Consider the following 15505-nt stretch of genomic DNA (forward strand, 5'->3'; position numbering starts at 1 on the left):
AACTCTGGCTGCTGGGTCCATATTAGTGCATATCGGGCGAAAGATATATATGGGAGCTATATCTAAATCTGAACCGATTTCTTCCAAAATCAATAGGGTTCTATTCTGACCCAAATTAGGAACATGTGCCAAATTCGAAGGCGATTGGACTTAAGTTGCGACCTAGACTTTGATCACAAAAATGTGTTCACAGACAGACGGACGGACGGACGGACGTACGTACGGACGGACGGACGGACGGACTGACGGACATGGTTATGTCGACTCAGGGACCCACCCTGAGCATTATTGCCAAAGACACCATGTGTCTATCTCGTCTCCTTCTGGGTGTTACAAACATATGCACTAACTTATAATACCCTGTTCCACAGTTTGGCGCAGGGTATAATAAGCATGTCCGTCTGTTCGCCTGTCTGTCTGTTGTAATCACGCTACAGCCTTCAATAATGCCGCTATTGTCCTGAAATTTGGCACAGATTCGTTTTTTGTTTGCAGGCAGGTCAAGTTCGAAGATGGGCTATATCGGTCCAAGTTTTGATATAGTCGCCATATTAAACGACTTCCCGATTTGGGGTCTTGGGCTTATAAAAACCGTAGTTTTAATCCAATTTGCCTGAAATTGAAAATCTAGAGGTACTTGAGGACCATAAAAAGGTGTACCGAAAATGGTGCCCAGCGGTCCATGTTTTGGTATAGCCCCCATATAGACCGGTCTCCTGATTTTGCTTCTTGGGCTTCTAAAAACTGTATTTACGATCCAATTTGCCTGAAATTGAAAATTTAGAGGTATTTGGGAACATAACAAGTATATACGGCCGTAAGTTCGGCCAGGCCGAAGCTTATGTACCCTCCACCATGGATTGCGTAGAAACTTCTTCTAACACTGCCATCCACAATCGAATTACTTAAGTTGCGGTAACGCTTGCCGATGGCAAGGTATCTTAAAACCTCCTAACACCGTCTTCTAAATTGTATGTCAGTCCATACGTGGTATATATTAAATCAAAAAAGATCGATCAAATACGTATGTAATTCAGTTTGACAAAATTTTCTATAGGCATAACATTTTTACCAAATTTTCTACAGAAATAAAATTTTAACAAAATTTTCTATAGAAATAAAATTTTCTATAGAAATAAAATTTTCTATAGAAATAAAATTTTCTATAGAAATAAAATTTTGACAAAATTGTCTATAGAAAGAAAATTTTGACAAAAATTTCTACAGAAATAAAATAAAATCTTGGTAGATTATTTTTGGCTCGAGTGGCAACCATGATTATGAACAGATATGGAACAATTTTTATGTGATTGGAGATTGGCTATATATAACTATAGACCGATATGGACCAATTTTGGTATGGTTGTTAGCAGCCATATACTAAAACCACGTTCCAAATTTGAACCGGATCGAATGGATTTTGCTCCTCCAAGAGGCTCCGGAGGTCAAATCTGGAGAACGTTTTAGATGGGGGCTATATATAATTATGGACCGATATGGACCAATTCTGGCACGGTTGTTAAATATCATATGCTAACACCATGCCCAAATTACAACTGGGTTGGATGAAATTTTCTTCTCTTGGAGACTTCGCAACCCAAATCTGGGGATCAGTTTATATGGGGGCTATATATAATTATGGACCGATGTGGACCAATTTTTGCACGATTGTTAGAGACCATATACCAATATCATGTACCAAATTTCAGCCGGATCGGTTGAAACTTGCTTCTCTTTGAGGCTCCGCAAGCCAAATCTGGGGATCGGTTTATATGGGCGCTATATATAATTATGGACCGATGTGGACCAATTTTTGCACGGTTGTTAGAGACCATATACTAACACCCTGTACCAAATTTCAGCAAGATCGGAGGAAATTTGCTTCTCTTTGGGGCTCCGCAAGCCAAATCTGGGGATCGGTTTATATGGGCGCTATATATAATTATGGACCGATATGGACCAATTCTGGCACGGTTGTTAAATATCATATTCTAACACCATGCTCCAAATTACAACCGGATTGGATGAAATTTTCTTCTCTTGGAGACTTCGCAACCAAAATCTGGGGATCAGTTTATATGGGGGCTATATATAATTATGGACCGATGTGGACCAATTTTTGCATGATTGTTAGAGACCATATACCAATATCATGTACCAAATTTCAGCCGGATCGGTTGAAACTTGCTTCTCTTTGAGGCTCCGCAAGCCAAATCTGGGGATCGGTTTATATGGGCGCTATATATAATTATGGACCGATATGGACCAATTTTTGCATGGTTGTTAGAGACCATATACCAACACCATGTACAAAATTTCAGCCAGATCGGATGAAACATGCTTCTGTTCAAACCAAATCTGAGGGTCCCTTTATATGGGGGCTATAGGTAAAAGGGGACCGATATGGCCCATTTTCAATACCATTCGACCTACATCAATAACAAGTACTTGTGCCAAGTTTCAAGTCGTTAGCTTGTTTCGTTCGGAAGGCAGCGTGATTTCAACAGACGGACGGACGGACATGCTTAGATCGACTCAGTATTTCACCACTACCCAGAATATATATACTTTATGGGGTCTTAGAGCAATATTTCGATGTGTTACAAACGGAATGACAAAGTTAATATACCCCCATCCTATGGTGGAGGGTATAAAAAGGTGTGCCGAAAATGGTGCCCATCGGTCCATGTTTTGGTATAGCCGCCATATTGACCGATCCCCGGTTTTTATTTTTGGGCTTCTATAAACTGTATTTTCCATCCGATTTGCCTGAAATTGAAAATCTGGAAGTACTTTGGACCGTAAAGAGGTGTGTCGAAAATGGTCCGTATCGGTCCATGTTTTGTTATAGGCGCCATATTGACCGATCTCCCGATTTGTATTCTTGGGCTTCTATAAACTGTATTTATTACCCGATTTGCCTGAAATTGGAAATCTAGATGTATTTTGGGACGACAAATAGGTGTGCCGAAATTGAGATGTATCGGTCCATTTTTTGGTATAACCCCCATATAACATATATACACTTTGTCCGATTTTCAAAAATTTGTCCCTAATAACCCTATTTTTGATCATAATGGCCTTTTTTTAAACGGATCTTACTCAAATTTAGCACAGGGTAACCTTCTGTGGTATCAACCAAACCTGCAAAGTCAACTATAGCTCCTAATATCAGACATTTCTGTTCAGATTGAGATAAAGCACCCATAAGCATGTACCCAAACCTTTGTCAATGAATGCTTAAGTTTACTAATTCAGTAGAGGTGGTTTAGGGTATGATATAGTCGGCCCCGCCCGACTTTCTGCTTTACTTACTTGTTTTTGTCTGCCATAGACATCATATGGGCAAACTTACAATTTAGAAGACAATGTTAAGAAGTTTTAAGCCGGTCATCTGCAAGTGTTACAAAAACCCAGTCTTTAGTGGAACTTTCTACGTAATCCACGATGGAGAGTACATAGCATTCGGCCTGGCCGGTCGTATATACTTGTTATCTCTATATAAATACGTTTGAATAATAGAAAATATTTTATTGCTTATCCCACGTCTGCCCGGAAACTTTTTTTTGGAAATTTCCCTTATTTTAGTTGTAAAATTCCGAAAAATTAATATTATCGTCAGCTTAGGTTGGGTCTCCATATGATTATAAGGAAATGTTGATTCGCAGAAAAGGGTGAATTGGTCGTTGTGTAAACGAATTCGGTACCTTTAATTCACGGATGGCCGGAGGTTGATTAATGTGTCGATCTGTAAATGGTCAGAATTTATGGATTCTTTGATTCGATTGAGGTGAGAATTTCGATTTCTAGATAATCGGTAATTGATGATTTCGTCAATGTGTTTAGCAGGTGATACGAACATATCGAATTCGTTTATTCGGCGATAAGATCTTCAATTCGTGCGAAATTGAGTTCTGGAGGCTAATCGAAGGTGTATATTTTCTGCTGACCTCTTTGGCAAGTAAACCCGATCATTGTGTTTCTTCACAAACTACTCAACTTGGAATGTCTTCTCATAGAAGAAACCCTGGCCACTTTCCATTGGCTCTGTTCAGTCTAACTTTGTTTGCATTGGTGAGATCTTGCAATTTTTGGAACTTTAATGACTTTAGTCCGAGCTCATTTGTCAATATTCGTTGCATCCGTTCTCGCGATATCTTCAGCTCGCTCCCGAGCAAGTTTTCTATCACTATTGCGTATATGTTGATCAAATCTAGCCTTTGCTTTTCGGATAATTTCTGGGCTGACTTTACCATTAAGCAATTTTAAATTAAGATTAACAGTGTCACCATTAATCATCCCACATAGTCGTAGTCCAAGTTTGCCACAAAACCACAAAACAACTACCTCACCAAGTTACAGTGAACTTAATAGAGCAAGCTATGAATATCATCCAAGAGTCCACAATTTTTTGTGTCTTCTTCGTCGTCCAAACCACTGTCCGTCTTCAAGCCGTTGTAATAATCACTTTGTATTTTAATTCAATTAAATTTTTTATTTGTAATAATATTTGTTTTATTATTTTTTTATAAAATTTACCATAGAAATATTGCTTAAAAATGTATATATAGAAATGCGCATAATATTTTTTTTTATTTATACAAAAATTATTGCATAAATATGCACAAATAAACAAAATGTTTTTTTGTAAAAAAAAATGTCTCATATATATTTTTCTTGCAGAAGATGAAATTAAAGGTGGTGTTGGTGGTGGAACCATTAAATCCCCCATCAATAATCGTAATCGTAATGGATCAACCACTGAAATGGCCGTGGATCAATTGCAGGCCAGTGAAAAATTGATTGCAGGTAAGCAGCAAACTTTTATTCGATTTTAGTAGTTCTCCAGATCCTGCTATTCGGAGTGCCGATCGACCGAGAAAATGCGTCCAGCCCGCCATTTTGTTTTATCTCAGACGGGGTGGATTCTATCGACCTAGCGTTCGCTGTAATGCAGCACACAAAGACAAATTTTATTAAAATCAAGCCAACGAATAGTTTTAATTAAGACAATGAACATTTTCGTTAATAGTACGAAATGTCTCGTTGTTTAAAAGAAAAATTCCTTGTTATAATGAAAAATTTCGTTAAATTTACGAATTTGTTTCGTTGGCTCGATTTTTATGACGCATTTCGTTGATACACACACATAGAAGCAATATAATCACCTCCTAGAGCAAAATCTTATTTTTGGGATAGGGAACATGGAACATTTTTACCGCAAAAATGTTTTCTCACCAAACATAAAACGCTTGTCAAAATCAGATATATAATGTCCGAAAATAATATTTTGGAGGCAAAAATAATCCATGTCCACCGTCCAAAAACATGAAACATCTTTCATATTCCTTCTCTTCATGTACAATGAAGTTCTTCCAGTGCCTGGATTATACTTCCAAGCTAGTTGCATTACGAATTTCCCCCACTTTCCAAACTGAATACATCATTCTCTTCATTAAATTTCTTTCAGAGCTCAATGAAACCTGGGAGGAGAAACTTAAGCGTACCGAAGAAATTCGTTTACAGCGTGAGGCTGTCTTTGCCGAAATGGGAGTTGCTGTTAAAGAGGATGGCATTACAGTGGGTGTTTTCTCCCCCAAAAAGACTCCACATTTGGTGAATCTCAATGAGGATCCCAATTTGTCGGAATGCCTTTTGTATTACATCAAAGATGGCATAACACGTTTGGGTACCCACGAAGCTAATGTACCACAGGATATACAACTCTCCGGCTCGCACATCTTAAAAGAGCATTGTACATTTGAGAATCGTAATAATCAAGTGACCCTTATACCACACAAAGATGCTTTGGTTTATTTGAATGGTCGCCAATTGATGGAACCCGAAGTGTTGCGTACTGGTTCACGTGTTATTTTGGGTAAAAATCATGTATTCCGTTTTACCAATCCCGATCAGGCTCGTGAGATACGTGAGAAAATTGTGGAGAATTCTGAAAATGAAAATGAGAAATGTGATACACAGGAAGTTGATTGGAATTTCGCTCAATGCGAATTGCTCGAAAAACAGGGTATAGATTTAAAGGCCGAGATGAAGAAACGTTTGGATGTTCTGGAAGAACAATATAAACGTGAGAAGCTACAAGCCGATCAGGAATTCGAAGAACAGCGTAAAGTAAGTGAAGAGAAGCTGAAAAAAATGGAATGGTATTAACTCAATTGTCCTTCTTTGTGTTTCCAAAATTAGTCCTATGAGGCCCGTATTGATGCTTTGCAAAAACAGGTTGAAGAACAATCCATGACCATGTCCATGTATAGCAGTTACACTCCCGAAGATCTACAAGATGAGGAGGTCTATTGTAAGTAACATATTTGCAACTAAAATTTAATTTGGGATATGAAATTCTAAAACCTTGCTTTCTCTTTTAGCTAATCCAGCTTACGAATCATGTTGGAGTGCCCGTGAGGCCGGCTTGGCTGCCTGGGCTTTCCGCAAATGGCGTTATCATCAATTCACTTCTCTACGCGATGATTTATGGGGCAATGCCATATTCCTCAAGGAGGCCAATGCCATTTCGGTGGAATTGAAAAAGAAAGTTCAATTCCAATTCACCCTACTCACAGACACTCTCTATTCACCCTTGCCCCCAGAATTGGCTTCTTCAGCTTCTCCATTACAAGCCGAAGATGAATTTGGTACACCACCTGTGTCTAAGACCTTGGTGGCCGTTGAAGTTACCGACACCAAAAATGGTGCCACTCATTATTGGTCTTTGGAGAAATTACGGTAAGTGGAAAGTTCCCCTTTTCGTCTTTGTTTTATTTTTCGCTCCCTCTCCACTCTTCTCTACTCTTCAGATATTTGTTCTCGTTTTCTGAAGAGATTTTGTTTTCCTAGTTTGAGTTTTTTTCTTTCTTCACACATTTCATTGTTTAGCAAACGGCAAAGAGTTCTATCTGTTTTAAAAGTTTGTTCCTAATTTCATTTAAGTCTTCTTCATAACCTCAAAGGCTTTATAATTTTTTTTATTTAGATGATAATCGTTGGAGCTTATATTCAGTTTTAAGTTTCGTTCTTTTATTCTTTTAACGAAAATTAATTAACATGGAACGTGCATGGTGGTTGTTTTTTGGTTTTAATTACTAAAATATTTAGCACTTAGCATTAATTGAATCATTGAAGTATAAATGAGAAATAAATACAAGTAAAAGATTTTTTCCTACGGACTTAATGAATACAATATAGAAATAAAATAAATGACATTTTTTAATTATAATCTGTTTCCATAATCATGATTGTGAGACTAGTTACCTCGAAAAATGATTTTGTGTCCTATGGCGAAGTTTGGAGACGGAATATAAAGGAATTGGGACATTAATAGGTTGCGATCTCTTAATGTACCTGTTGACGAAGTCTTCGACGAAAATGTCATAGATTATATTAGATAATAGTTTGTAACTAGAACATCTAGATCATATTGACAGACAGTTTAATCACATTACCATTGGACCAATGCACTAAAACCCATTTATTGAGCCTATGTGATTGTAAGGACACAAACGTTGAAAACAGAATGTTTTACTAATTGACGCCGTATCAGGTACTATACGTTCTAATAAATGGGTTATTGTAGTCAGGTGGTCGGTATTTTTGCCTAGGCTTTTGATAGCACAGATTAGCCGGCGGTATGAAGCGTGAGTCGACGCTTCATAATGAGTATGAGCACCAAGAAAATGTAACTGAAGAATAGCAACGTTAGGGCTCGTTGTCACTTTGGATTTAAACTACTGTGTGAAAATCAACCCTAACTGATGGAAAATGAAATATGTGTTATTCGACGTTCTCACCAAGCATGTTTGGGGTTTGCTCTTTTTTAGCCTCTCTTAAGCCCCTGGGCGCTGAGGCATTACATATTTGAATATTGTAATACACTGTATATAAATGAAATAAATAAAAAAAAAAAAAAAAAAAAAAATGTTTTCCCTTTATAAGCATTTCAAAACGAGTCGTTTTCCCCATACACAAAATCAAATTCAAAACACAAGTTTTCCTCCAAAACACGTCAATTTTATAATGTAAACGCCTCCCAGTGGTAAAAAACGACATTACGAAATCGATTACATCCTACCGATTTTGTCGAGGCAACTACTCCACATTTCCAATCAATTTTCTGTATTACTTTTACGTTGACGTGTCATAAGCAGTCAAGTACTTCCCAATCTTCATGACAAAGTAAACGAAAACATAATGATACCCCTTACAACTTAATTACCGATACGTAAGGGTTTCGGATGCCGATTATTGAGTATTGTGTTTTACTCAGTAATGGGAAAGACGGAACAAACCAGTTTTACTTCCTATTTAAAACAGTAATCGAGAGCTAAACACCCCCCATTTACCACCCGATTCGCTGGTAAACTACAAAAGGATGATGAATTTAATAGTTTTTCCTAAAAATATGCCACAAAAAATTTCGCGATATTTATATGAATAAACGGTGCGTATATTTGTTTTTAGAGTAAATAGGAATTTAGCGTTTCCATGGCAACTGCCAAAGTAAAACATCTCAACTCGGTATGAACGGTGAAATGTTTTGGAAAACGAGTCAATGGGAACATATCATTACTGAATACGATAACAATATGTTACGCCAGTAAATTACGTGTTGCATGCACGGTTGTCACTCGAGCCAAAAATAATCTACCACACTTTGGAGAATAACATATTTTACCAAAAAATTACCAAACAAACAATCTTATTTTGCAAAATTTTGCATAGTATTTTTATTTTGCATAGTAATTTTTGTCAAAATTTTATTTCTAAAGAAAATTTTGTCAAAATTTTATTTCTATAGAAAATGTTGTTAAAATTTTATTTCTATAGAAAATTTTGTCAAAATTTTATTTCTGTAGAAATTTTGTCCAAATTATATTTCTATGGAAAATAAATCCATATAAGTCTGTTTATATTAGCGATGGCCCACCATGGGAGAGAGTCTTAAACCCCGGCCGAAGGCTCCTTGCCGCTTATATAACTTTGGAATCGTGTTAACACTCTTTGGACTTTTTAATCTGTCCATAGAAGAAAGTTCTACATCCTAGCTTTTATCAGTTTGCACTGAAAAAAATATTATCGTGAGGTCAAAGTCTTTCAAATACGAATGCAAATTTTGCTTAGCATAGAAGACGCCTTTCCCTAATATAAAGTCATTTTCCTTGTCCAAAAGTCGATAAACTTTTCAATGAAGTCGTATTGTCCTTATATGTAAGTGATTTGACTTAAAAATGAGTATCATAACATGAAAGAAAAAATGTTTGGGCTAAGGTCTTTATAAGGACTTTCATAATTCAGAAAAATTCTTTAAAATTAATGAAATTGTCTTTAAATTTGTTGTGTTTTGCATTTTGGCTACAAAGCAAAAAATCGTTCAAATAAAGGACATGTTTTTCAACACTTTATTTTAAAGACGTTTTTTAATTGAAACATAGCATAATTTCTACAGAAAGTCGAGTCTGAATTTGGAAAATAAAGTTGTCGTTAACTCGTTTTTAAAGGACTGAAAAAAACGAAAAATTAAAATTTACTTCGTAGAAGCAAGTACACAAAACCCAAATTTAAAACAGAATTGTGTCTTAAAAGTGTCCCTTCTTGTATTCTCCGCTTCTTTGGCTCGGAACCAATACCAACACTTTTTGAGTAAAGACAAAATCTTTGGAACCGTACATGCTTTTTTTTCAGTGTGGAATCGGATTAGCCCATTTTGGTCTCTGTCCAGAGGAGAACATCATAAGCCCCGGCCAAAGTCCTGCCACTTATACCACTATGCAATCGCGTTTGAACCCCGAAAATATTCAAATTGTACACTCAAAAACAAGTTTACTTGGATCTAAAGATTTTGACCTTCCTTTAAGGATTTGGTATTGATTCCGAGCCAAAGATGCGGGTTCTTTAAAACAAGGACATTTTTTACGACCTATCTGGCTTTAAATCTAGAATCTATTAAATTAAAATTAGGATACAGTTCTCATTCTATTTTTCCAGTATATTAATAAAGCTATTCACGTAAAAATAAATGCCAGTTTAAAAATCCAAATTATGACGGATACTTCGAAGTAAAAAATATTTTCTTAATTCCAAAAAAACGTCAAACCTCAAATCCTCAAAATAAGTCTTAGTCTTTATCTTAAATCTAAATATATCTTAGATCTAAATAAACAATATTTCAGTTAATTTAAGGACGATTTCTTTAAATCAAAAATGTGTTTCTTTACTTTAAGGAAAATTTGCCTTAGTTTAAAGACATGCAACTTTAACGATGGGACGCAAAACTTTCAAAATGTGTGTCCTAAATTTAATGAAAAAAAAATTTTTTTTAAGCAAATATTATAAAGTTCCTTTTAATTAAAATTTCATTATTCAATTGAGTTTGCGTAATCTTTAGTATCACGTAAATATTTTTTCCAGTGTAGAAAACGAAAATATGCCCCACATGAAAACGAAGCACAAATAACTTGGGCTTCACTCATTCATTTTTTATTTTCATAAAAATGGCCCCAAAAGAATATAAGTTTTCGGTATCCTACTTCATTTAGATTTTGAGGCTAATTTTCATGAGGCCCATATTCCTAGTGCCGGTATAGACTACCTAAGATCTGAGCAATGGAATCTTTGTCGATGTTTATGATATCAGTAGCTTTAGCAGTGTCGTAGGTTTGTAGATCATGTAAGCGATAAATGGCCCCCTTGAAAGGCTCAGTATTAATTGTTAATTCAGAAATATTGCGCGCTTTTTCGAGGTATTATCGCAGTGATTGCATGGGCATGCATCGCAAAGAATCATAGATAACAAAGGCCATTCTACCAACCGATTACACTCTCTGTCCTATCTAGGGACAGAATAGAAACATAAACTGCTAAGACCTACCTAACCTAACCTAACATAATGTATAAGTAATTTAAGGGGAAATACAAAACTGATGCTTAGATGAGCCAAGCCAGCACTTCTGTCTTTTGGGACAGAAATGTGAATAGCTTTGGTATTGGTAGTAATTTTCCCTAACTGCCGGTACTATGTTCGCATTAACGAGCAAAAATCGTATTTTTTATTAAAAAAAACTGCCGCCAAAAAAACACACACATGAAAAAGGAATATTTGGATCCGGAAGTTATGGAAAATCGCATCAGAAGCAATAAATAATTACGAAAAATGAATTAACTTCATGAAAGAACTTCATGTGAAGTCCATCTCTAGAAGGGTATAATTGGATTAACATTAAAATAATGATTTTTTTTTTTGCTTGATAGCGTAAAACAAAAAGGTTTACTTATATCATGAAGATATAAGAAAATAGCGGAAGAGCATGTTTGGATGTACATTAAAAATAGTAACTTGGGAAGAACTTCCAAATCCCTTGATCCTCATTATTCTCACGGCTGTGTCGTATTCCATAATTACTCAGCAAAATTTTTGGAAGTTCTTCTAACCGCACAACTTTAAAAGCACTTCCAAAAATGTCCTTCCAAAGATGTTCTTTAGTTTAACTACAGAGGAAGTTCTTTTAATTCAATTTTTATAACTCGACTTTTCCATATTTTTAGTAGGTATTTTTAACTTTTTTGTTTCAAAAAAGTTAAAAACAGAGTAAGAATTAATAAAATGGTACAAATTTTTAAGATTTTGTCGAAAAAAAATGAAATATTCTTTCTAGAAAAATTGCGAATTTTTTAAAAGTTTTGAAGTCAAATGTTTCAGACAAGCGGTAGAATGCATAAAAAATCATAAAAAATAAATAAATTATTTACTTAGCAAAATATCACAACATTTTTTAATTCACATCCAAAATACAGAATTCGGATGACACCTTAAGAAGTGATGCAAATTCCCTCCTATGACAATCCCATGTTAAATTCATCGCTTCTGCGCCAAATTTGCATTACTTCCGGATCCAAAAAGTACATTTGCACGGCTTTTTTGGCGACGCTTTTTTTTTGCTGGGTAGGTTAGGTTCCATAACTATCATCAACGATTCAACAATGATGTTAATATTGTTCTTGATTTATGAAAAAGCGAATTTGTTGTCGTATAAACAGATTGAGGTCTATAATAATCCGCACTAGCCTAATAACAAAAATAATATGTAACAAAGTTTAATAATCACGCTTGAACCACCATAACACGATTCACAATCCTTAATACAAAAAAAAAACCTTTTCATGTTCCTCTTTGTATCGATTTTTATTCTTTTATACTTAATTTAATTGAATAATTAACCATAATACATCATCTTTTATGTTTGATCTACTACTTCTAAGTTTATTTTAATTGTAAAACAACTATTTTATTATTTTTTTCTAATTTACTTAAACTAACCAATAAACTCATTACAATTGCCCTCCTATATACAAATTAACCTCTCCCTAACACATACATACTTAATTTTGACCAAATTACCCACCAACACATACACACACTAAAAAAAATTAGTTATCGCTTGGAAATGATGAGACAAATATACAATGTGGAATCACCACCATCATCGATGCTCTACGATACTTCAGCCATAACTGATGGTCCGGCCATACAAAATTATCATCCCCCAATTCCCCATACCACCACATCTGATCCTTCTCATCCTTATTCATCGACGGCCACATCATCAACGGTTGCCAGTATAACGAGTGAATGTTGCAATCGTTTGCAAGATTTTGGCCTAAATGGTTATTTGGGAAATGTTGTTAAACAGCATCAACAGCAGCATCAGCAGCAATTGCTACAGCAACAACAACAGCAGAAACAATTACAACAGCAGCAACAAGCATCACCATCTAAAACCAATCAAATGAAATCAAACAACAACAATTCACCATCCCGTCTATCATTGGCAAATCTTATGCCTTCTAGGTTGGCTTTCATTTTTTCGAGGTTCCTCTCTTTTTTTCATTTCTAAACTTATTCTTATATGCTGTATATTATCTACATACATATGTATCTAATTAAGTAACTAACTAGTTATATATAAATAATTATTTATTTTGTATATAATATGTATAGTTTTTTATTAATTTTATTTGCATTTCTGGTTATGCATATTAATTTCAAATAATCTTTGAATATTTATTTATAATTCCCTGCATTCCCATCCCTGATCTTTAATTAAGTTGATGCACATTTCTGCTTGAATATTTACAGAAAGGAAAAAATTTTGTTGTTTATCACCAACATTTTTCTAATTAAAATTTTAATTTTAAAAATTGATTGAATTGATTGAACTAAAATCAATCATACCAGTTAATTGTATTAATTAAGTTTTTAATTGGATCAATTAATTATACTCAGCGCTATAATAGGCTAATGAAGGTATAATAAGTTTATCAGTCGGTTTGTAACCGAAATATCGATTTCCGGCTATATAAAGTATATATACATTTTTGATCGGGAAAAAAATTGTAAAACGATATAACCATGTCTGACTGTCGGTCTGTTGTAATCATGCTACATCCTTCAATAATGGCGCTATCGTCCTGAATTTTGGCACAAATTCGTGTTTTGTCTACACGCTGGTCAAGTTCGAAGATATACTATATAATAGGTCCATGTCTTTATATAGCCCCCAACGATTTAGGTCTTGCGAATCTAGACACCTCAATTTTTATTCGATTTACATGAAATTCAAAATGTAGAGGTGCATCAAAAGGTGTGCCAAAAACTGTGTATATCGGTCCATGCACTTCAAAAAAGGCGTGTCCCGTTCCAAAGATTTGTTTTTACACTAATGATTTTGGTATTGATTCCGAGCCAAAGAAGCGGAGAATTCAAGTAAGGTTACTTTTAAGACACAATTCTCTTTTAAATTTGGGTGTTGCGTACTTGATTCTAGGAAGCAAATTTTAATTTTTTGTTATTTCAAGTTTTTTCTTCATATGCTATCAAAGTCCTTTACAAACGTGTTGACGACAATATAAATTTTCAAATTCAGACTCCACTTCCTTTTTATACCCTCCACCATAGGATAGGGGATTAACTTTGTCATTCCGTTTGTAACACATTGAAATATTGCTCTAAGACACCATAAAGTATATATATTCTGGGTCGTGGTGAAATTCTGAGTCGATCTGAGCATGTCCGTCCGTCTGTTGAAATCACGCTAACTTCCGAACGAAACAAGCTATCGACTTGAAACTTGGCACAAGTAGTTGTTATTGATGTAGGTCGGATGGTATTGCAAATGGGCCATATCGGTCCACTTTTACGTATAGCCCCCATATAAACGGACCCCCAAATTTGGCTTGCGGAGCCTCTAAGAGAAGCAAATTTCACCCGATCCGAATGAAATTTGGTACATGGTGTTAGTATATGGTCTCTAACAACCATGCAAAAATTGGTTCACATCGGTCCATAATTATATATAGCCCCCATATAAACCGATTCCCCGATTTGGCTTGCGGAGCCTCTAAGAGAAGCAAATTTCACCCGATCCGGCTGAAATTTGGTATATGGTGTTAGTATATGGTCTCTAACAACCATGAAAAAATTGGTTCACATCGGTCCATAATTATATATAGCCCCCATATAAACCGATTCCCCGATTTGGCTTGCGAGGCCTCTAAGAGAAGCAAATTTCATCCGATCCGGCTGAAATTTGGTACCTGATGTTAGTATATGGTCGGGAGCCACCGTGGTGCAATGGTTAGTATGCCCGCCTTGCATACACAAGGTCGTAGGTTCGATTCCTGCTACGACCGAACACCAAAAAGTTTTTCAGCGGTGGATTATCCCACCTCAGTAATGCTGGTGACATTTCTGAGGGTTTCAAAGCTTCTCTAAGTGGTTTCACTGGAATGTGGAACGCCGTTTGGACTCGGCTATAAAAAGGAGGTCCCTTGTCATTGAGCTTAACATGGAATCGGGCAGTACTCAGTGATAAGAGAGAAGTTCACCACTGTGGTATCACAATGGACTGAATAGTCTAAGTGAGCCTGATACATCGGGCTGCCACAACCTAGTATATGGTCTCTAACCACCGTGTAAAAATTGGTTCACATCGGTCCATAATTATATATAGTCCCTTATAAACCGATTCCCCGATTTGGCTTGCGGAGCCTATAAGAGAAGCAAATTTCACCCGATCCGGCTGAAATTTGGTACATGGTGTTAGTATATGGTCTCTAACAACCATGGACAAATTGGTCCACATCGGTCCATAATTATATATAGCCCCCATATAAACCGATCCCTCGATTTGGCTTGAAGAGCCTCTACGAGAAACAATTTTCATCCGATCCGGCTGAAATTTGGTACATGGTGTCAAACACCCATGCAAAAATTGGTCGATTTCGGTCCATACTTATATATAGAACCCATATAAACCGATCCCCAGATTTGATCTCCGGAGCTCTTTGGAAGAGCAAAATTCTTCACATTCGATTGAAATTTGGTACGTGATGTTAGTATTGGATATCCAACAACCATGCAGGAATTGGTTCCTATCGGTCCATAATTATATATAGCACCCATATAAAACGATCCCCAGATTTGACCTCCGATGCC

General features: G+C 35.8%; 1 protein-coding gene across 10 annotated transcripts in view; it reads left to right on the forward strand.

Moving 5' to 3' along the window:
• The window catches only part of unc-104 (kinesin family member unc-104), a 174509-nt gene that overhangs the window by 127819 nt on the left and 31185 nt on the right, over nucleotides 1–15505 (forward strand). For 6 of the 10 annotated variants that reach the window (XM_075313048.1, XM_075313052.1, XM_075313054.1 and 3 more), the window contains 5 exons: nucleotides 4684–4809; nucleotides 5471–6132; nucleotides 6205–6316; nucleotides 6387–6744; nucleotides 12443–12880. In XM_075313048.1, coding sequence (XP_075169163.1) covers nucleotides 4684–4809; nucleotides 5471–6132; nucleotides 6205–6316; nucleotides 6387–6744; nucleotides 12443–12880 — 1696 coding nt within the window. The remainder of the gene's footprint in view (nucleotides 1–4683; nucleotides 4810–5470; nucleotides 6133–6204; nucleotides 6317–6386; nucleotides 6745–12442; nucleotides 12881–15505) is intronic. The other 4 variants (XM_075313055.1, XM_075313056.1, XM_075313057.1 and 1 more) reach the window with 2 other exon arrangements.

Source organism: Haematobia irritans, chromosome 5 (assembly GCF_050003625.1).
Source record: "Haematobia irritans isolate KBUSLIRL chromosome 5, ASM5000362v1, whole genome shotgun sequence".
NCBI classification, from domain to species: domain Eukaryota; kingdom Metazoa; phylum Arthropoda; class Insecta; order Diptera; family Muscidae; genus Haematobia; species Haematobia irritans.